The sequence below is a fragment of the Pelodiscus sinensis genome, chromosome 8 (assembly GCF_052426305.1).
Source record: "Pelodiscus sinensis isolate ZL-2025 chromosome 8, ASM5242630v1, whole genome shotgun sequence".
NCBI lineage: Eukaryota > Metazoa > Chordata > Testudines > Trionychidae > Pelodiscus > Pelodiscus sinensis.
The window spans coordinates 9793164-9816300 of record NC_143059.1 but is presented as its reverse complement, the minus strand read 5'-3'; the positions used below and the strand labels follow the sequence as shown (position 1 = coordinate 9816300).

Below are 23137 nucleotides of genomic sequence, written 5' to 3'. Positions count from 1 at the left end.
CTTTGTTCCTAATAGATTAAAATGCAGAAGACATAATTTATCTGTGATCCTGTCTGCACTTTGTTTTCTCATTGCTTTGATTGTGTAGCATAAAACAGACCAGCTGTACAATGAGGATGTCAGCTTTGCTAATGGAAACTGTGTTCGCATTTAACATAGATCTCAGCATTTTAGAAAGCTTCTGAAGCTTCCCTCTATTTGTGAATTTGGCCAGCAAGTTATTCATTCCAATTCAGTCAATAGTCTTTCCTCCATAAGGTCAAAATTGGCTTGTATTTTTCTTCTTTTCATGTCCCTTCAGGAGCTTAAAATATGGGGGGGCAACCAGTATAGAAATGGAAGTTAAACCAAAAAATCCCAAAGTACAAACCCAAGGAATAGCAAGTGGCGGTAAAATGTTTTGCTTGTTTCTAACTGATACCTTTTATGCTGCAGGTGAACAAAGCTAACCTAAATTTTATGAGGAAACTTGTACGGAACGGTCCTGAAGTTCACCCTGGTGCCAATTTCATTCAGCAGAGGCACACGCAAATGAAAAGGTACTTATCTGTAAAGGTTCACTTGCCACCTACCACTGCTACCTGGTAGGTCTCACTGCTGAACTGAAACCAGCAGATTATTCACCATAGGGACTTCTTTGAAGTTTTTGGTTTGTCATCTTTGGTAACAAATAAAACAATATTCCATGACCTAAGGATAGCTTGTAGAAGCAAATGTGAACATAGATAAGCTCTCCTATTTAGAACATTTTGATAGGCATAGATTTCAGTGTTCTTGTTAGCAAGCAATTTGTGGATGACATAGGCCTGTTCCCTGGGAACTTAAAACTAATTTTTTTCTTTAAAACATTGATTTTCATGGATGTGCCGTCTTTGGTGACGGATCCACCTTTGCCGTGGGGAATAATGATGTAGTTATTTGCTAATGGATTATGTAACTCTGCTGTATCTTTGTTATTCAACTGACCTCAGTCTTAATCTAAAACTTGCGTGAAAGACATTACCTCTCAGTTCTGCTCGATGACAGACACTCTGTTAATATTTAATAAACTTGCAGAATGCATGTCTGCTTCAAAGTGACTGTCACTGGAGGCTTTTTAACAAATCAGAGTATAAGAAATCCTCTTTGTCTGTTTTTCTGGGTTTCCTTTTTCCATGGGATTTTGGCTCTCTTGTTGTGTTTTTATATAAGGTTTTTGAAATATGGAAACCGTGAGAAGATGGCTCAGGAGCTCAAGTATGGTGACATAGTAGAGAGACATCTCATAGATGGGGATATAGTTCTGTTCAACCGACAGCCCTCTCTGCACAAGCTAAGCATAATGGCTCACATAGTGAGTATCCGCACAGCCTGGCTAACTTGCAACTTTAACCTTTGGTGGTTTAGTTTTATTTGTTAATCTCTCGGCCAAACTGTTTTTTTTTGGCCCCCTTCATCTTAGAGCAACACTACATGAGTAGTCTTGTTCAAATTCCACTGACTTACATTGGTGTATGCATGCAGCATAGAAGTAGATGTAAAAGTAACAACATTTGTAGCATTAGTAAGAGCTCTGATACCTAAGAATGATGCATTTTGTACTTTGCAAGCACAAGGTTAAGGGGTTAGTAAGTAAATTCACTTGGTGAGCCTCCATCAGTTTCTGTGTAAATTAAAGTAAATAATTAGATGTAGCATTTTAAGAGTCTTCATATTTAAGAAAAAGTAAAAGTATCATTTGCGAAGAAAACCCACTCAAAACTTGCAGATTCTGGAACTTTCTGAATCTCAGTGTGGTTCATGGTCTTTGTGGCATCATTTTTTCATCTCTTGCAGGCTAGAGTAAAGCCCCACAGGACCTTCAGGTTTAACGAATGTGTCTGCACACCATACAATGCTGATTTTGATGGAGATGAAATGAACCTTCATCTTCCTCAAACGGAGGAAGCCAAAGCAGAAGCATTGATTCTGATGGGGGTAAATGGAGTATTTTACTTCTGGCTTGTGGTAATGTGAGCTTGCATTTCTGAATGAAAAAACACCTTGTATTTTTGAGTTGCCCATGAGATCTGCATTCTTTGGGTAGGCCTTTGGACTGCTTCAGGAGACCAATGCTCTATTCTGCAGCTAACTAGTTATTTGGGACTAGTGCTATGGCATGGAAAACTTTCAGAAACCAAGGGGATTTTAAACAGAAGTAGACGCATCATTGTGATAACTACTTAAAAAAAACCCACATTTGCAGAGACTATTAAGCTGCGTGCCTTCCTGTAGTGACAGACTGCAGAAACAAAGGGCTTTTGCTTTGGGATCTATGGTATTTTACTTTCTGCCACATCATCTAATCTCCCCTCCAACTGACAGGGCAACAGTGGAGCACTGAGTTCTCTTTTCAAAAGTAGGTTGGGACATTGCATCCATAGTGTAGATGTGACCTACAGCAGTGCCATAGTATGTTGTCGTAAACCCACAGTGTAGATGCAGACCGTAGCAGTGAGGGAAGGCTTTCAATCGCTGTCGGAACACCATATTCCTGAGTGCCAGTAGCTAGGTTAATGGAAGCATTCTTCCATAGATTTATCTGTCTCCATACTGGGGGTTAGATTGGTATAGCTATGATACTCCGGTGTGGATTTTTCATCCCAAGGGCTGTTGGTATCTCGACCAAATTTTGAGTGTAGACCAGACCTTAGGAGGCTATTGAGTTACATGTAAAGGAGTGGCAATTGTGTCAGGGAAGTCTCATGCTATACCCTGATACTGGCTCCAATTATAAGGGAGATCACTGGCAATTATTTCACTTCCAGACTAGCAATTACTCGTGGGAGGCGTTTGAAGGTATAGTAGATCTCCCATATATCCTGGCTGTCCAGATTACAGCCATACAGGGTGCAGATCAGAGTTAAGAAGTGAGGTGGTAGCTAAGGTAGCCACTTAATGAAACAGATTAATGATGGGGTCACCAAACTCACAACTTTATAAGGAATGCCTGCAATACTATCCCTTGTATTTGTAACTTGACTAACTCACTTCAACCAATACATCAGTAGAAACTATTCCTCCCTTTCTGACCAAAGATCTGTTACAATCCTACTCAACAGTCTTGCTGAACAGCCATGTGTCATAGATTTGTTGTTAATGTCACTATGAGGTTTTATTTGTGTCCTTGGGAATCTACCTTTCTAGCATCAGTTAATTCCACCACAAATGATTGAGAAGTAAACTTCCAGACATGCTACATTTGGGTGCCATTTTTCTTTTATGAGTAAAACTCGTTTTACTGAGCACACAACTTGTAAAGGTGTACATACCTTCAGTCTTTCCCAAAGCTAATCCATATCTTAGATGTGTATTGGCTGTAGGGATATGAAAGGAATCTCTGCTTATAGACCCTCGAGTTCACAGATTTGTGCTACATACTAGAGCAGTGTTTCCCAATTTAATTTGGCCACGGAACCCTTTTAAACTGAGAAGAATTCCGAGGAATCCCTACAGCTGGGGGAGGGGAGGAATTTATCAAGCAAAACCCCCACCCACCACCAGAGAAACCTGGGTTTTCATCTGTCTCTTTGGGGAGGAGGCGGGGGAGCAGTAAAGTTCTCGTGGAACCCTTACTTGCACTTTGCAGAGCACCATTTGGGAAAAACCGTGCTAGAGTAAATGCTAACGTTAAACTATGTGAGTGGCCCTTTTCTTGAAAGTTCTGTATAGCAGTGTTAATGTATATTAAGTTAATCATTTCCACAGAATATTTCAAGTAATACTTAATTTTCTTTCCTACATTCTGCAGACCAAAGCAAACTTGGTAACACCAAGAAATGGAGAGCCTCTGATTGCTGCTATTCAAGATTTTCTTACAGGTAAGTATGTAAAGGTCATTTTAGAAATGTGTAGGTATGACTTACACACTTTTTTTAAAAAATCAGTAATGTCCCATAAAAACAAGGAAGAGTCCTGTGACACTTTACAGACTAACAGATGTATTTGGGCATAAGCTTTCATTGGCAAAACCCCATTTTGTCAGATGTGCAATGAATAATGTCCCATGTTAATCTATAAATCTGTTTTTTTCACAAATCAAATTACCTAAATAAACACAGCAAGTGTTTTAAAACCTATAAATCTGAAAATCATTCCTTCACCCATGATGAGAGTGTACCTGTCTGAAGCCCCTTCACAGTTTTTGAGGTTTTGCAACCCAATTTTCAACTTGTAAAAATGTTTTTTTGTCCTCTTGCAAGACCTATTAAAATGGATTCCCCAGCTAAATTGCAATTAAATTGATCTACACCGTGTTTTTCAGTTATGATCTGACATCAGAGAGTTACTTGTAATAATAGTAGGGTTAAAAAAAGTTGATGGTGTCACTTATGTGTCTAGAAGGTTACTTAATGTTATAGAAAATGCTTAGTGGATTTATCTGTGGCCAGAGACCTAATAAAGAAGAGGATGTTTGATAGCAGTTGTCAGTATGGCCTTTTAGAATTTAAATGTCCTCTGGATCAGTTGGATAACTAGTGGTCAGAATATCGCTCAACATGCAGTCCTTTTTAAATTCCACTTGAGCCTGACAGGTTAATCTTTTTTGCCTTTTAGGTGCCTATCTTCTCACACTAAAAGACACCTTCTTTGACCGTGCCAAGGCCTGTCAAATTATTGCTTCTATCCTGGTTGGCAAGGATGAGAAGATTAAAGTTCGCCTTCCACACCCAGCAATCTTAAAGGTTTGTGATCCTATGGGGTTTTTTAACTGTTGCAAAGAAGTTTGTCCATGATTTCTATTGGATTTAGTGCAGGGCCAGGCAAAATGCAGTCCGCAGGCCAGCTCCCTGCCTTCCCTGCTCCTCAAGCTGCTCAGAAAAGCTGGCTGCGGGACCCAGTTTCTGAACAGCTGCTAGCCTGGTGGGGGAGGAGGGCACAAAGCCCAGCATAATCATGCAGCTCCCATTGACCAGAAACGGGCCAATGGGAGCTGCCTGTTGGAAGAACAGGCAGCAGGCAAGTTACCTCTCCCTGCCCCTCCCTTTGGACTCGCAGCTGTTCCGATGCACATCACACACAGCGGCTGCTCTGAGCAACCTTCCAGAGTATGGAAGGCAGAGAACCTGCTGGGCTGCTGACTGGGAGTTGCTCAGGTAAGTGTCTCCCAGCCAGAGCCTGCCTCTACCACCCCAATCTTCCGCCCTGCCTCCCCCCAGTCTTCTGCCCTGCCCATCCTGCAGCTTTACCCGTTCCCAGACCTTGCACCTCAATCCCCTTCTCTGGTCACAACCCTCTTCTGCCCTGGGTCACAACCCAAACCCTTGTGTCCCCTCCTGTACCCCAATCCCCTGTCCCAGGTGAGAACCCGTTCCTTCACCCAAATTTCTTCCCAGACCCAACACCCTCTCCTGTACCCCAGTTCCTTGCCCCAAGCTCCCTTCTGCATCCAATCTCCATCTCAGACCCTGTATCTCTTCCATTAATATCATGAAAGAGTGACCCTTTACCACTTACCAAATTCTTGTAATGCCCCCCCATCAAACATTATTGCCCACCCCTGCTATAGTGCATACTTGACCCATTCAGCAGCCACCAAAAGGCAATTCTGGGGACATGTCCAGTTCAGACTGACCAACAGGAGCAGATCACTGAGGCAAGTGCTGTTTTAGGGGTGATTGGGCTCCTCAGGAGACGAGGACCCCAAAGCATGGGCGCCATGGGGAAAAGGCATCACAGTCTGGGAGGACATGTGGCCTGGTGGAATGTGGTGGAGAACAGGGAATGGATAGGTAACAGCAGGTGAAATGTCAACTGGAAGAGGACACTCCAGAGCTGGGGGAGAGCTATTTCCTGGACTCACCAGCAGGAGATGCCATGGCAGTGAGTCTCAACTTGTTAGAGCTGCATATTGGAGTGTTAGAACTTGAATGGAGTATCTGGTGCTGATGCTTTAGCTGCTGCCACCTGCATTGGGGCCCTGTGCGTTCAGCACGAATGGCTTGATGAGAAGGAATTCGATCCTCCACTTTCCCATTAAATCTTCTGCCTCCTTCCTGTTTCCAGATCCTACTGACTTGTCCTCAGCTCCTTCACTACAATACACAGCAGCACCGTAGGGAGTCTAGAGCATTTAAGACAATGAAAATGTCATAGGGATTGTGGGGGAAAATTGAAAGTAGTGGGGTTTAGGGGTGTTAACTAACATGTATTTGTTTAAACATATAACCGCTGGACTTTTCAGCGATTATATGTTTACATGTGCGGGGGGGAACGGGCAGACAGGAGCCTGGGGGTAGGTAACTTTTAACATCCTTCTCCTCCCTGCCCTCTCTCTCTTCTAAAAGGATGTTACAAGGAGGACGGAGAAAAATTGTTCTCCTTGGCCTCTGATGATAGGACAAGAAGCAATGGGCTTAAACTTCAGCAAGAGAGGTTTAGGTTGGACATTAGGAAAAACTTCCTAACAGTCAGAGTGGTTAAATTCTGGAATATATTGCCAAGGGAGGTTGTGGAATCTCCATCTCTGGGAGTAGGTTAGATAAATGTCTATATCAGGGATGGTCTAGACAGTACTGGGTCCTGCCATGAGGGCAGGGGACTGGACTTGATGACCTCTCAAGGTCCCTTCTAGTTCTAGTATTCTATGATTGACTAATGGCAGCCCTTCCAGCAACCTGACTTCCACATGTTGTTCCACCAATATGTTAAACACTGTTTTAGAGCAGCGTATAAAAATTGGCTGTTTGGGAACTGTAACCCTATTGAAAACCGTGTCTGATTCTTTCCCTTTGTTGCCTTCAGCCTGTAACCCTGTGGACAGGAAAGCAGGTCTTCAGCCTGATTCTGAAACCTAGCGATGACTGTCCTGTGAAAGCCAATCTCCGAACCAAAGGAAAACAGTATTGTGGCAGAGGGGAAGATCTTTGTACCAATGATTCTTGTGAGTGTCCTTGACTGTTCAACTGTTTGTTAAAAATGCACCCCAGTGATTACTGTTACTAGCTAGAGTTGTGTCACAACAGGGAAATGTGACTGAGGAAAATGCTGTCAAATGCACTTTTCACTGTTAAATGCTGTTTTCACTGGTAAGCATGAGGCTGAGTAAAAATGTAAGGGTGTGATGAATATTTGTTTCATACACAAATTAGGATATTTCTCAAAAGTTGATGTTTTCTCAGACATACAACACTAAGGAAAAATCATTAATTTTAGCGATAAAACATTTATGTAGCAATTACCTTTCCATGACCCCTTACAGAGATGGGGGCAAGCACGATCTTTGCCCCAAAGATCTTACCGTGTTTAACTTGGGAAGTGCGGCTCTTGAAGCAAGACAAAGGAAGGTGATAAGGAAAGTAGAGACTGCTCAAAAACAGTTACTTACTGACAGAAAATTCTCTAGTGTTTTTAAAATTGGGATCAAGGTGCAAGGCAGTGGAGGAAAGTGGGCTTTGAATGGACAATGCAAACACTTGATATGTCAGTCCAGTGTTGGAGAGCAGTGGGGTGGACGCACAGCAAGTGTGGGTGGAGAACGACAAAGCACTGAAATGAAGGGACTGGTGAGAGACTTGAGCAGGGCTTGTAGAGAAGATGTGCAGCATTAAGATTGCTTTTAAGTTACAGGCTACTACTGTTTCTTAAAAGAAAATCGGGCAATTTAAGCATTTACCTGGGAAAGGGATGGGAAATAGACTTAAAAGTATGTGGGAAATGGAGTTGCAGGGGAGGACAGTTTCTGAGACACTTGGGGCTGTGTCTACACTGGGCCACTTATTCCGGAAAAGCAGCCGCTTTTCCAGAATAAGCTGCGAGCTGTCTACACTGGCCGCTTGCTTTTCCGGAAAAGCAACGACGCTCTACTGTACAAAATCAGCCGCTATTCCGGAAAAACTATTCTGCTCCCGCTCGGGCATAAGTCCTTATTCTGGAACACTGTTCCGGAAAAGGGCCAGTGTAGACAGCCCAGTAGTCTTTTCCGGAAAAAAGCCCCGATCGCGAAAATGACACTCGGGGCTCTTTTCCGGAAAAGCGCGTCTACATTGGCCACAGACGCTTTTCCGGAAAAAGGGCTTTTCCGGAAAAGCAGCCTGCCAATGTAGACGCTCCTTTTCCGGAAAAACTGAAAACGGAATAGTATTCCGTTTTAAGCATTTCCGGAAAAAGGTGCCAGTGTAGACATAGCCTTGGACTGTATCTTCTTTCATTCAGTGTTATACTTCTGTGGGCATAACAAATGCATGTGGGGTTTTTTCCAGCTTTTTGCTTTGACAGATAACATATTTATGATGAAATACTATTAAATGACTGGTAACCTAAGTTAAACTCTTGGTCTTTTAGGGTGTTAGGCTTTCAGTATTTTCCTTTTGTGCCTCCAGATGTTACAATCCAGAATAGCCAGTTGATGAGTGGTAGTATGGACAAAGGAACATTAGGATCCGGATCCAAGAAAAATATTTTTTACATTCTGCTGAGAGACTGGGGACAGGTGGAAGCAGCAGATGCTATGTCACGGTTAGCTAGGCTTGCTCCTGTCTACCTCTGTAAGTAGCTTGGCGAGGGGCGGGAGGGGGAGCCTTTTGTTCTAACAATATTTTACTGTAATATTGTAACTTAAATCCAGGAAGTTTGCTATTAAAATGTAGCTTATTCAAACAAATAAAATTAGTAAGATACTTGATGGAAATGGAAAAAGTGCATCTGTTCACAATTTCGTTTTTAACTCAGGAGATGGATTTGCAAATGCCATATAATGGAACAAAATTATCTGCAAAGAACTCAGTGAACTTCTTTTACATATATCAGTATCTTTTTTTGTAATTTTACTGTAGCTAACCGAGGGTTCTCAATTGGGATTGGTGATGTAACTCCAGGACAGGGGCTGCTAAAGGCTAAATATGAGCTGCTAAATGCCGGCTATAAGAAATGTGATGAGTACATTGAAGCTTTGAACACTGGCAAGCTGCAGCAGCAGCCTGGCTGCACCGCAGAAGAGACATTAGAGGTGAGTGGTACTTGGTTGGTCATAATAGCGTTGAATGAGGGTGCCACACACTCAGGCCAGGTTTATTAAATCAAAACTTTATTTTAATTGAAAGCATATCTTGCAGGTACAAATATTATTAAAGTGCTATTTCCAGGGGGCTGACAGACTTGCTGGGCTCCTTGGCAAGGTGGGGGATGTGCCTGGCTCCCCGTTTCTGGAAAGGACAGGGCTGTGGGAGGAAGCAGTAGGGCTGGGCACAGTCAGCCCTCAGCCACCTGTAACACACCATGCTGGCCCCTCTCAGCTGTGTGTGGCACTCCAAATGCGATTTTTTTTAAGTGTCCAGGGCTACTGTGGTGGCAGCCAGGAGCTCTGGGACAACTGCTCCCTTAGCCCTGCCTCTCATATTTTAATTAGACATCCATATTACATATCATTAGTTAAGTATTTTATCTCACTCATACAATACTCATGTATGAACTTTAATTGGCATGTAAGATTTTGCTGTCATTTTCGTGGTGTTCTCTGATAGTACACAATCATGCGTGTTTTGGCCAGGCCACTTTGACCTGTTTCTCTGCATAGGGTGTTTTTGCTAGCTTTCAGTCCACTTCTCTAACTGCTTTTGGCAACACAATTTATTGCTGCATTATCTTCAATTTAAGCGCATCTTAATTTATTAAATATCCATCTCTGTTCTGTGTAGCTGTTGTAAACAAGCTGACTTGATGACAAGGCAATTTAAAGTAACATTTAGCTCATGTCAGGCAGGCTGCAAACTAAGCCAAAGCCAGCTTTACTTGCAGGACTGTGTAAAACAAACAACAATACTAGCCTATTACAAGATAGTTTTCAGTAAGATTTGATTAAAAGGTTATAAAATACACAGCAGGTTCTAAATATGACTTCGCCTAAAAATTATGGGGAATGAATCATTGTACTTATATACATGCCTAACTTGAAGAACCTGGGTAATCATGTAGCTGTCGCCTCCATTAAGTTTCAAACCTTTGTTCTCTTAGGTGTATGTCTACACCTGCACCCTCTTTCGAGAGAGGGATGCAAATGAAGACATTCGAAATTGCAAATTAAGCCGGGATTTAAATATCTTCATTTCCATATTCACATTACGGTGCTATTTCAAAATAGCGCTATTTTGAAATAACTGCGTCTTAACAGTGTCTGTTATTTCGAGAGAGAACCCTTCTCTCGAAATAACCCTTATTCCTCAGACAATGAGGTTTACCAGTTATTTTGAGAGAGGGGTTTTCTCTTAAAATAACGGCGTCTTAACCGAGTCTGTTATTTCAAAATAGCACTCTTTTGAAATTGTGCCATAATGTGAATATGCAAATGAAGCGTGGGATATTTAAATCGAAAGAGGGTGCAAGTGTAGACATACCCTTAGCTAGTCAATTTCTAGAAGTGCTCAATCACTGTTTTTCAGAAGCTCTGTACAGCTAAAATAAGATGTCACTTTGCTAGTAATCAATTCGATGCTAGTCACAAAAAGCAGTAGTTTTACCTTCTCGAAGTAGAGAAGAAGAGGAATAAAATCTCTTATTAAATGTAATACTTGCACAAAATACATTATAGAACACATACAGATAAACTTGATAGTAAGGCTGTGAATGGGTAACCGGGGAGAGAACCCCTCCCCCCCCCCATCCTGCTTAACCAGTTAAACCTAAGGTTTAACTGGCTAACTGATTAAATGGAATTTTACATCCCTAATCTATAGTGGGTCTCCCATTGTGTAATTCATTTCACTAAGATTCTCATGCATTTCAGAAAACAGAAATTTTTTACATTTTAGCAAATTTTTGCTCGCCTTTTTGATGCTATTGTAGTCTTCATACAGAACATCGCTGAAGGTTTTTTGGTGGCTAGCCTTAGTATACTATGTGCACGTTACCTGTTACTAATACTAAATGTCTGAACTCTGTGATTTTAGGCCTTAATCCTTAAAGAGCTCTCTGTGATCAGAGACCACGCTGGCAGTGCCTGTCTCAGAGAACTAGATAAGAGTAACAGTCCCCTTATCATGGCGCTCTGTGGTTCTAAAGGTAAGATCAGTGAAGTTACAATATTGCATGAAGTTGCTGCTTACATCATTTGCTGTTAATTGCTTGTTCCACCTTTGCATTAAACGTTAAGAAGTATGTTTTGTCTAAAACATGCAGTTGTGTAAGTACATAGCATGTATCGTTATCAGAACCTTTGGAGAGGGTAAAACTAGCTTCTTTTTAAATTGCCTTGTAAATGGTCACACTCAGTACCACCCTTTCTTTTATTGATTTAGGTTTTTATTGCTCTACAAAAAGATCCTCCATCCAGTACATTGCCAGAGGGAATCTTATGGAAATACACAAATAAACACATTTATTTCAGAGTCAAATACACTCATATTTTTGTGGGGTTATCTGAAAAAGTATTGGTCAGGAAGATAATGGCAGTGGAAAGTCAAGTCATTCCATGTCATGTTTTGTGATCCTCATTTCTACTGATTTGCTTAAATCAGTTGAACCAATTAGTTTTCTTCTTTTGCTTGGGTATTGTCTGATCTTTTGCTATTAATTTCTTGTGTGACCTTGAGCAAGTTAATTGTGCTCTTTGCCTCCATCTGTATTGGAGAGAGGTAATACTTCACAGGGGAAGGAGTTTTATTAATATTTATATTTGTATAACATTTTGGTATCCTGAAGTTAAAGCCATAGTAAGTCTATGTTGTTTTGACCATTTTCAGAAGGAGTTAATCAAATGAAGCTATGTGTGTAGAGAAACGGTCTAAATTCAAGATGGGTTTTTAAAGCAGTTGATATTGTATCTGTCAACAGCAAAAGAGATGCCCAATAATGAAATAATAAGAAATGATTTTAATAAACATGAATTATAGGGTTGTAGATAACTTGATTGGTATTTTTTATTATGCTAACATAAAACTTGTAATCAATCATAAAGGTCTTTGATCCATAGAAAACTCAATCTTTTGATTGACAGGCAAGGAGTTCTTGTAGGGATGTCTTAATTTTGATTGGTATCTCCAGCCTGTGAAAGTAGGTTTGAATTGGAGAAATAACTGAAGAGTTTGACTGCACATTTAAAACAATTTGCTTATGACCTAGTAAATGGTGTGCCATTCATCTCCACTTTGAACTAGCATCCTTCATTAGAGGATTTTTAATGTTGATGTCTCTTGGTTCTTTAGGTTCCTTCATTAATATATCCCAGATGATTGCCTGTGTAGGACAGCAGGCTATCAGTGGGTCACGAGTGCCTGATGGATTTGAAAATAGGTCTCTGCCTCACTTCGAGAAGCATTGTAAGGTCAGTAGCATGAAACAGGTTTTAGTCCTGACAAATAGGTCCTTACTAGGGATGTATGCAACTAGTCAAGTGACTGTTGAACTACAGTACTCTTTGTCCCCCCTGCCTGTGTATCAGAGGCAGCAAGTTGGAGGGGAGGGAGCTGGATTAAAGCCAGGTCTGTGCTGGGGGCAGGGGAGGAAGAGCCACAGTGGTCCCAGAGTTGTGCGAACTAGAACTACTCATCCCTGCTTGTGCAACATCCCCCCCCCCCCATTCTCCGAGGAGTTTACCTGACCTGCAAAGTGCAGCTCTGCACTTTGAATGTAGTAAGAGCCCAGCAGAGTTGGATGCTAGTGATGGGGTTTTAGTTTAATAAGCTTCTAAATTGGCTCTGAGCAGTTTGTGTAAAGCAGGGCTGGGAAACCTACAGCCCACAGGCCAGATCCAACTGCTGGCTTTCCTTGATTGATCCTGTGAGACTACCCCATCCCCTAAAGTGGGGGAAGCAGCAAGGAGCTGGCACTAAAGCCCCTGCATGTCTGGCTCTGCCTGACGGGAAGGAAGTGGTTCTGCACACTGCCGTTCGCCCTCCCCCATTGGCTGGAGAAACAGCAGTGCAGGGAAGCTAGTGCTCACTTGCAGGCTTTTCCCCCACGGCCAGAGAGAGCAGCGGGGGGCGGTGCCCACAAGCATAAGGCAGTGCAGAGTGACGTGCTCCCCTCTGCCCCGGAGGTGAAACAGCCCCACCTTCTCCGTCCCAAACACGGCACCCCAAACCTTAATTCTCTCCTACACCCTACCTCCCACCCAGACCCTGCACTCACCCCCAATCTGTTCCCTGGCAGCTCCCTCCGTCACACTGAACTGCTTACTTTTGGCTCCACCTCTGAGCCTGGGGGAGGGGGCCCGCAAAATCTATTAGCTCCCTAGAAAAGTTGATTGGGCCAAGTCATGGAGCCCTGATCCTTGCACACCACACTTCCCCCCATGAGGCTTAGTGTCTTTTTTTTCCACTTCTCAGTTGTGGGGGGGGGGAGGTCACCTGAGTGAGGGCTTTTTGTGTTTTTCTGTTGGTCAGTAATCCCCAGACCAAAAAAGTTCCCTCATCCCGGTATAAATTCTATTGACCAGACCCTCATCAGTAGCCAAAATAAGTTGATAAAGTAAAATGACCACAGTTAGAAACTCCCATCAGTATGAATCATGTTAGATACTCCACAATCCATAGGGCCAGGCTGAGAAGTGGAAGTCATGCTTCTGCCATACTTTCTCATTGCCACTCAAAAATGAGCATTCATGTTGTTCTCCAACCAGGTTGCAACTCAGGAGACCCCACTAGAAGAAATGTTTTGCTATTGCAGACTTGTAGAATGTGTCTTCAGAACTTTTTTTCCTCCTCCTTTAGCTTCCAGCAGCAAAAGGTTTTGTTGCCAATAGTTTCTATTCTGGCTTGACTCCTACTGAGTTCTTCTTCCATACAATGGCTGGTCGAGAAGGTCTAGTTGATACAGCAGTAAAAACAGCTGAAACTGGATATATGCAGGTAACGCTTGATAAAGGCATAGAGATGTATATCAGTTTTGGTGTTGCAAGAGGGTTATTATGGTTGCCAGTCATATCTTGAATAGACCTCATTGATCTAGTGTTTGATGTTGGAAAACATAGTCATTACTCTTCTAAAATAAGGATGTTAAGAGGTGCGTAATAGACTAATCGTGTAGTCGATACAATTTCTATTAACTACCCAATTAGTCGTTAAGGGAGGGCGCTTTGTCCCGGCTCACGCCAGTCCAGCGCTATCCCGCTGCGGCTCTGCAGTTTAAATTTAAACTGTGCAGCTGGGCGCGCAGAAGATAGACCCCACACCGGCGCTAGCTGGGACAGCTAGGACAGCTGTGGCTCTGCATTTTTAAATTTAATAAGAGCCATCTGACTCTTACTACATTTAAAATAGAGCCACAGTGGTACCGGACCAGTGTAAGCTGGGACTGAGCCATGCTTGCTCAGTTCCGGCTTGTGTGGGTCCAGCAGCTCCTGTCGGGAGTGGGGTCCCGGCCCCCATCTGCACCAGTACTCCTCTCTGTCGGAAGGAGTAAGGGAACTTGATGGGAGCATTTCTCCTGTTGTCCTCCCACTGTGGAGACTGTGCCAAGTTTGGCTTAAGGTACGTCGATTCCAGCTGTGTTGTTTACGTAGCTGGAGTTGTATACCTTAAGCTGACCTTCGCCCTGCAGTGTAGATTTGGACTAAGAAACAAAGATAATAACAGTGAAACTTGAAACTCTTGGTTTAAACTAGCAGGGGGCAGCCTGCGGGCCACATGTGGCCCACTTGGGCTCCACCTATGGCCTGTGGACCCCCTGGCTATCCTCCACCTCGCGCAGTGAGGCACCAAAGCCCCACACTTCTTATTTTTGGAGAAGCCATGAATTGCCCCATTTGTGCTTTGTCCCTGCTCTTCCCCCTTTTTTTCAGAGCTGGAACACCGTGAATCAGCTGCTCATGATGCTCCAGCTCTGGGAGGGAGGGAGAGTAGCTGGGACAGAATCTGAATCAGTAGATTCACAGACCCCGAAACTGCTGATTGCGGGGGAGAGTAGGGGGCTCCAGTGCCTTGGTGCATGAGGCATGTGGCTGAGGAGGGAGCAGATGGGGGGCCACAGGACCACAGGTGTAAACCCAATAGGTCACGGGCTGTTGCAGCTCACTGAGGTGAAGGAGGGCTTCTCATGTGTCCCACCCACCATTCCTGGTTGCCCATCCCTGGTTTAAACCATCAAAAGAAAAAGAAAGCTCTCTCCATTGCCTAGTTGTGATCATGGCCTGTTCTGGGGCAAATCTGCTTATCTTACTAGTGTGAGTCATCTCAGAGTCTTTAGGGGACTACTGAAGTAAGGCAAGCAGAATTTGGCTCCTATTACAAAAATGAACACTTACTTGAAGGTGCATGATCTTGTTGGAATGTAGCTCAAGGCTGGCCTAACTTTTGCTCTATTTAGGTAAATAAGAACTCTTTCATTGATTATAGTCATAGCCAGTGTGAGTGCTCTTGAAATTCACATACTTAAATTCTTACTATCTTAAACATTCTTATTTTCTTATTTGGGTGCAATCTCTGACCCCATTTAGAAGGTATGACATTCTGGGATGCAATCCAGACTAGTGTTGGGCTGTGTCACCGTCAGTCCTCCAACCTTTGGTGCCTCATATATTTTGCAGCTATCGTGGCCATCTAGGTCACTCACAAACAGCATGCAGGTCTCTTCCACTGCCCTAGTCTAGCAACTTTGACCCCAGCAATTGGTTAGCAAGTCAGCCACACTCTGTCTTCCAGATGTCATGCTGCTGTTTTCTTAGGTTACGTCTAGACTACAGGGTTTTGTCAACAGAAGTTTTGTTGTCGACAAAGCTTCTGTCAACAAAGAGCGTCTAGACTACATTCAGTTCTGTCGACAAAGCATGCTGCTTTGTCGACAAAACCCTGTAGTCTAGACACAACCCTACATGCAATAACACCTTCTGTCGACAGAACTCAGCGGTAGTGTAGACGCAGGTATAGTTTTGTCGACAAAAGTCCACTTTTGTCGACAAAACTCTGTAGTCTAGACACACCCTTAAAGTATAGATTTGCCATGTCTTCTCAAGCTCCTTGTTATTATTTACATGTAAATTGAAGTAAGCACACGTTCTTTTAAGACCTGTTTGCCCAGCCCTGCCTAATCACAGCTATGTGGGTTTGAACATGTGCCACAAATACCTTGAAGGCTGACTCATAAATTAGAACACTGTGTTTTTTAAAAAGAGGCCAATGTTCAGGCTGACTGTGCTCTTTTTTTCTTCCTGCAAGACCATTTCTGTGGCAAGATCTCCTATGTTCTTGCATTTAAAAAATAATACCAGAAAACAAAGCTGGTTAGAAACACGTGATTGTAAAGACATTTTCCTAAAAAGTATTTGTATTTTTAAATTCCAGATAAAGTGGACAGTATTAGACTCTAATGGTGATTAAATTTGTGTGTGTGTGTGTGTGTGTGTGCGCGCGCGCAAAATTAAATTATATGAGGTGTATGAAGGAAAATTTGCAGACCTTCATATTGCATTGACTTATTTATTACTGCTGAGTTGTTTTGTTCTCAGGGGAACATAAAATGAAATCTTATGGATAGTGTATGAAATAAAGTTTTATTTTCTCAGCACCATATTCCATAAGGGGTTTTTTGTAACTCAAATGCCTGGAGAGTCTTAAAAAAACAGTCATCTTTACTTCCTCTCCTTTTTTCCAGAGACGACTGGTGAAATCTCTTGAAGATCTTTGTTCTCAATATGATCTGACTGTCAGAAGTTCTACTGGTGACATTATACAGTTCATTTATGGGGGAGATGGCTTAGATCCTGCCGCTATGGAAGGGAAAGATGAGCCTTTGGAATTCAAGCGAGTCCTGGACAACATCAGAGTCAGTTTTTCTGAAATCATCTGTTGCAAATATGTTTAGGTTCTCTAGATGTCAGAGACGTGAAATAGTATTTAGGGCATAGAGAAGTATCATGATAAAATAGTATGATGCTCAGTGTTGTAAGGATTTCTTTCTAAACTTAATTTCTTGCCAGATCTATCAGCTGGACTTTGTTAGCAGGTTTATGTTAACTAAAGAATGCTAAAGCTCCTTTGAAATTGAATGAATAGACGATCATTTGGGAAGATTTTAGGGTATGCTGTTCATGCCTTACCCATAGCCCATTGAAGTCAGTGGTTGGACTACCGTTGAATTAATTAGGTGGATGGATTGGGCTTTTTGGGAAGAAAATTTTTTCTTCCGTAGCGAGTTGTTGGATTGCTCAGCTCACAAGTAAAAAGAGCCTTGTTGGCTGTCTCTGAGCCTAACGAGGTATTGTGAAATGTTTGAAGGCTGAACATCTCTTCTTGTTTGCAGAATGTTCATATTTTATCTTGCCTAAGACCAATTTTTTTTCTGTGGAAGTGGCAAATTGGACTTAAGTGACTGGCTGAAATAATTTGATTGGTGTAATCATTAAAATACGGGTTGATATTTTTCCAAGTACATATATTTGGGATGCTATTCAGTGAAGTGTTAATGGACTTTATTGTCCATGTAGGACACAGAACTAATCTCTAAAATAATTAATGCAATGGCCCTGTGAGGTCTATGTATGTAGAAGTATAACTCTTTGTTATTGCTTAAGGCCGTATATCCATGTCAAAGTGAACCAGCTCTTAGTAAAAATGAATTGGTGTTAACTGCTGAGTCCATCATGAAGAAGGTTGAATTCCTTTGCTGCCGAGACAGTTTCCTGCAGGTAACTTCTTAATCCATAATCTCTCTCTATACATTTTTTTCCTGCAGGATGACAGAATGACGTCATCAGCATCCACAGGCAGTGGGGATAGGCATGGGTGGTGAAAGCCCAGCTGGGGAAGGCAAACCCTAGCCCTGCCCCTTTGTACCCAAGGCCCTGCCCCTGGGGCTAAGCCCGGCCCTCCCCTTCCCGACAGCCACATGGAGAGGCTGCCATGCTGCAGCCTCGGCCCAGATATCCCCGGCTGCTGGGGGCAGAGCTGAAGCTGCTGCCTGCTGAGACTCCACACCCCCAACTCTCTCACACACCACCTCTGCCAAGACCCTGCATCCCCAGCCCACTCACTCATACCCCCCAAGCTGATACCTCATACCCCCAGCCCCCTCAGACACACCCTCCACCAAAACCCTGCACCCTCATATACCCCTTCCACCAAGACCCCACAACCCAGCCTGCTCCACCACCTCCCTCCAGCAGACACCTACCCCAGCCTGCTTCTGCCCCCTCTGGACAGACACTATGCCCCCAGCCCACTCCTGCATTCCCCCTCCCTCCCCAGCCAGACATATACCCCCAGAAAGAGCATAGTGAACAAGGGGGGCGCAGCCCCTTAGTAACCATACAGTACAAAGAAATATCACTTCCCTCATAAATCAGGGACAATAAACACATTGAAAAAGATTTTCAAAAGGAAAGTTTTATCCATTACCAGCAGCAACACCTACTTGCTCACCTGTCTTTAAGATATTTCTTATTAATGCAGTTCAGTATGGATAATTCATTTCTTCCTTTGTGTTCTTTGGTAAATCTGTGTTTGTTACAATTTCTTTCTTTATAAAGTTAAGTCTAGTGGTTTGAGCAGGGGCCAGTCATTGATCTGGTGAGCCACCTTAATTAAATCTCTTTGACTACTCTCCAACTCATTACCAACTGCAAAATAGTTCTAGGAATTGGCTACCTCAGAGGAATATTAAGGAATTATCTAATATCAATTTGATGTAAATGTGAAAGTATTCACATTTATCTTCCCTTTTATCAATCTTTTGTGTAACCATGTTTTGTCATTTGCCCTGCTTCTTGAGTATACACCCATTTTCTTATGGTTCCCAATACAACAAATCACGTCAAGTACTTGCTTTGCTTTGCTATATTGGGGGCTGTTCCTTGTGGCTTACCCACACTCCTAAAAGGAAGTGTGAACACAGGCTGCTTGCATTAGGATTTCACAAAACGTAATGTTCAAGTTTTACAAAAGTGTTTAGATAACTGAAATATTTAGAGAAGCAAGCAGATATATACGGTCTCCTAATTTGAGTTTTAGCCTTTGGTGGTAAATGCTAATGTCTACGCTGCCATGCAGGTGTGTATAGCAGCGCACACCAAAATGCTGTACTGTCACTCGCCCATTTCAAGGCTGCAGGCATGAACTAAAAGGTTCTTAGTTGACATTAACGTAATTATGAAGAGGGAGGTGTCAATCTGAGCCCGCAGCATCCACACAGTGGAATGTGATGGCACAGCACCTCAATGCGTTCTGCTATTCACACCCAGTAGACTGCACTGCAGGGTAATATAGATGAGCCTCAACAAAGAAGAACTACTAACCTGATCTGTTAACCCAGAGGGCATGCCCTCTGGGTTATTGGTGATAAAACTGAATTTCAGCAACTAGGTCTAGTGGCTTTATGCTATTTATGATAGATCCCTATGTTCCAGAGCAGAAGGTGATGAGCTGTAAAAAGCTCTTTCTATATGTGACTTGCTATCCCAATGCCAGTGATGAGTCAGTGGACTACTGTAAATATAAATAGATGTGCATTCAAATCTTTACTGTGTGGGATGGCAAACAATTTTTTGCAGCTTTTAGAAATAAATTCTGACCTGATAGCATCATAAAGTTCAAAGTCAATTTTCTTGATTTTTAGAGCTGCACTATATTTTAATGCTGCTTTCAGAATTCAAACTAAGATGCGAAGCTGTAGGTACATCACCTTGGAATACTGTTTTCGAAAGATTTATTTCTAACCAGTAAATTGCAGACATAATCACTTTTCTTTTTACCTTTTTTTTTTCCATTCATTCTTGAAGGCATTAACTGAGACAGGTTATGCAAAGTATAATGAGGTAATTTTAGCATGTGTGTACACTTTGTGAGCATTAATGTTTGTGCTATTTAACTTAAGATGTTTGTGCAAGAGCTTATAGTAACAAATAGGTCTAGGTACGTTACTGCCTGGCAAATTATAATTAAAATTTCTCCTCCAGTAATCCACGGAGGTTTCTTTTTATTATGTCTTACATGAAAACAAAACTCAGATGTGATAAGACGGTCTCTACTAGCTAAATTACAAGAACTAGCCATTTGAAGCTTTATTTCAGCTACCACTGTTTTCTCTCCTCTCATCAGTCATCTTATTCACTAAGGTTATTAACTCAGTCTAACAACTTGACAGTCCAGCTTGTTTCAGAAGTACTAGTATATGGCAATTGGAGGAAACTTAGCATAATTTCCCATAGACATTGGGGAGGTCTTTGGAAATTAGATGGTAGCTTTCCCTGCTTCTCATACATGTGGAAGACACTTGAGAATAAATCTCTCTCCAGTTCTTCGCTTTGGATTTTGTACCAATATTTATTTGATATGATGGATAAAACTGGAATTTAAATGAGAATCATAGAAAGGTAGGGCTGGAAGAGAGTTGAAGAGGTTCTCAATTCCCGCTTCCTACACTGAGGCTAGACCAAGTTTACCTAGACCATCCCTGATAGGCTTGTCCAACATTTTAAAAACATCCAGTGATGGGAATGCTTTGTTCTCCCTCCGAAGCCTTTTCCAGCACATGATTATAGGTATTTCCTGCTATCTAACTTAAACGTTGCTGCTGATTAGGCTCGTAACTACTTCTCCAGCCTTCATTGGACAGTTGATCACAGTTCTCTCTTAGAATGGTCGTTAACATTGTTGAAGGCTATTATCAGGTTCTCTCTTAATCCCCCTTCTCTTCCCCTCCTCCCCTGCATCTTTTCTCAAGACTAAAGAAGCCTGGTTCTTTAACCTTTCTGCGTATGCCAGACTTCTATCATTTTTGTTGCTCTCCTTTGGGCTCTCTCCACTTCGTTTGTGGAGCTGAAGCATAACACCTAGAACTTCATAGTACAGCACTAGAACTGTCCATAGTGTACAGTTGAGACCTCCCCATTGATAAGTAGAATAGCATAGTTACCTGCCATGTCTTGCAGACAATGCTCCTGTTAGTACGCTCCAGAGTGATGATAGCGCTTTTCACAACTTCATCACATGTTGGCTAATTCACTTTGTGATCTCCTGTAGCAGCCAGATCCTTTACAGTAATATTATGTGGTTGTGCATTTGATTTTTACACTTGTCATATTGAATTTCATCTTGTTGAATTAAGACCAGTTCTCTGGTTTGATCACCTATCCTGTTGTTTGCAGCTCAGAAAATTGTATAGAGAAGCATTCCAATTGTTTGTTTTGATGAAAGCTGGTTAGGTAGTCAGGAACAGTTAAAACGAAAAGATTGTCTGTAAATGGGTTTTCTTGTCTGGGTCCTAGTTCTGTGTCTCAAAGATACTCACTTGCTAACTCTTGTAATTTTATTGCAAGTCTCAAATATTTGTTTTCAAAATGCCCCAGCTCTGGGAGCCATTTGATTAGGTGAAATGTTGCCTTGTATTTTTTTAAAAGTAAATTTCTACTCCTTTTGGTTAGTTTCACTTCAACGGTGGCTCTCAAACTTCCCAAAATTGTATGGCTTTTAATCATATATTTTTTTGTTGCCTTAGAGTTGGAAGTATGTAACCTTATGAAATAATTAACCTCCCTCTCTATTTGCTTATCTGTAATAGGGAGCTGCTTACTTATCACATGGTTATTTAATACTTACTCCCTAACAGGTAATTGACAAATGACGAAGGGTTGAGATGTTCTGATAGAAAGATCTGAAAAAGTGACAAGTGTACTTCTGACTGAATATGATTAAAGGGAGAGAAGTATGCCATAAGGTTAAAATAGGCAGAAATTACACAACACAACAAGGTATCTTCTAAATGGGGATAAGTTGAAGCTCCCAAGTCCTGTGTTATACTTTTATCAAATTATTCTTCCACTTTGACTTTGACTTTGGCTGGCCGGAACAGGTGCCAGCAGGGCATCAGGTTAGGACTTAGAGCATGGAGCTGCTGCCTCAGGCTAGCCGAGGACTGTGCTTAAAGGGACCCGACCCCCAACCCTGGACAGACAGTTCTCAGGATTCCCCACTTGCTTGTCTACCTCGGTGAGGGACAGCAAAGCAGTCCTATCTTGGAGTGCCCTGAGTGCCCACACTCGGCACATCACAGCACTCGGTCATCAGCCCGGCTGCACTTGCCACAGGCTGCCATCCGGGGGGAGGGGTCAGTCGGGGGCTGTCAGGATCCAGGAGGCCCTGCAGGAGAGCTTCCACCCTGAGGAGCCTGCAGAGCCACCCCAGTCCTCCCCATCGGGAGCTCGAGCCCCATTCCTCCCTCACCTCCTTCCATTTACCCCTCCCTAACACTCCTTCCTGATGTAAAAGGTAAAGTAAACGTGTGTTCAAAAATAGAAACTCTCTTTATTTAACAAAACTGGGAGGGGGGGGTTTAACCTCTGGGGAGACTGGGAAAAGGAGGTGCGAGAGGGGAAGAGAGAGGGTGGGAGAAGGGAGGGGGAAACCTGGGAGGAGGGAGCTGGAAGGGGGAAGCCAGGGGAAGAAGGAGGAGGGGAAGTATAAAACTATGATACGCCATATCTTCATTACAGTGTACAGACATGGTCTCCTCACCTCAAAAAAGATGTTTTGGCCTTGGAAAGTGTTCAGAAAAGGGCAACTAAAATGATTAGGGGTTTGGAACAGGTCCCATATGAAGAGAGGCTAAAGAGACTGGGACTTTTCAGCTTAGAAAAGAGGAGACTGAGGGGGGATATGATAGAGGTCTATAAAATCATGAGTGGTGTGGAGAGGGTGCATAAAGAAAAGTTCATTAGTTCCCATAATATAAGGACTAGAGGACACCAAATGAAATGAATGGGTAGCAGGCTTCAAACTAATAAAAGGAAATTCTTCTTCACAAAGCAAATAGTCAACCTGTGGAACTCCTTGCCACATGAGGCTGTGAAGGCTAGAACTATAACAGAGTTTAAAGAGAAGTTAGATAAAGTCATGGAGGTTGGGTCCATGGAGTGCTATTAGCCAGGGGGTAGGAATGGTGTCCCTGGACTCTGTTTGTGGAAGGCTGGAGATGGATGTCACGAAACAAATGGCTTGGTTATTGTCTTTGGTCCATCCCTTCCGGGGCACCTGGTGTTGGCCGCTGTTGGCAGACAGGCTACTGGGCTAGATGGACCTTTGGTCTGACCCAGTACGGCCGTTCTTACGTTCTTATGTTCTAAGCTCAGGGTCGGGGGTCTCACTGGACCACCCTGATTTTCATGCAAACCTGCTCCTGGGTTCACATGTGGCCAGGCTGGCAGCTATCCTGCCCTAGATGGCCACTTTCCTGTGTCTAGTGCAGAGGTTGTGGACGT

At 42.7% G+C, this 23137-nt stretch overlaps 1 protein-coding gene across 2 annotated transcripts in view; it reads left to right on the top strand.

Moving 5' to 3' along the window:
- The window catches only part of POLR3A (RNA polymerase III subunit A), a 50242-nt gene that overhangs the window by 11408 nt on the left and 15697 nt on the right, over positions 1–23137 (top strand). Inside the window, exons 9-22 of one of the 2 annotated variants that reach the window (XM_075934728.2) lie at positions 436–539; positions 1192–1333; positions 1816–1956; positions 3770–3839; positions 4576–4703; positions 6763–6901; positions 8340–8504; positions 8793–8965; positions 10902–11013; positions 12156–12274; positions 13662–13799; positions 16540–16710; positions 17459–17572; positions 19661–19696. In XM_075934728.2, coding sequence (XP_075790843.1) covers positions 436–539; positions 1192–1333; positions 1816–1956; positions 3770–3839; positions 4576–4703; positions 6763–6901; positions 8340–8504; positions 8793–8965; positions 10902–11013; positions 12156–12274; positions 13662–13799; positions 16540–16710; positions 17459–17572; positions 19661–19696 — 1752 coding nt within the window. The remainder of the gene's footprint in view (positions 1–435; positions 540–1191; positions 1334–1815; positions 1957–3769; positions 3840–4575; positions 4704–6762; positions 6902–8339; positions 8505–8792; positions 8966–10901; positions 11014–12155; positions 12275–13661; positions 13800–16539; positions 16711–17458; positions 17573–19660; positions 19697–23137) is intronic. The other variant, XM_075934729.2, reaches the window with a different exon arrangement.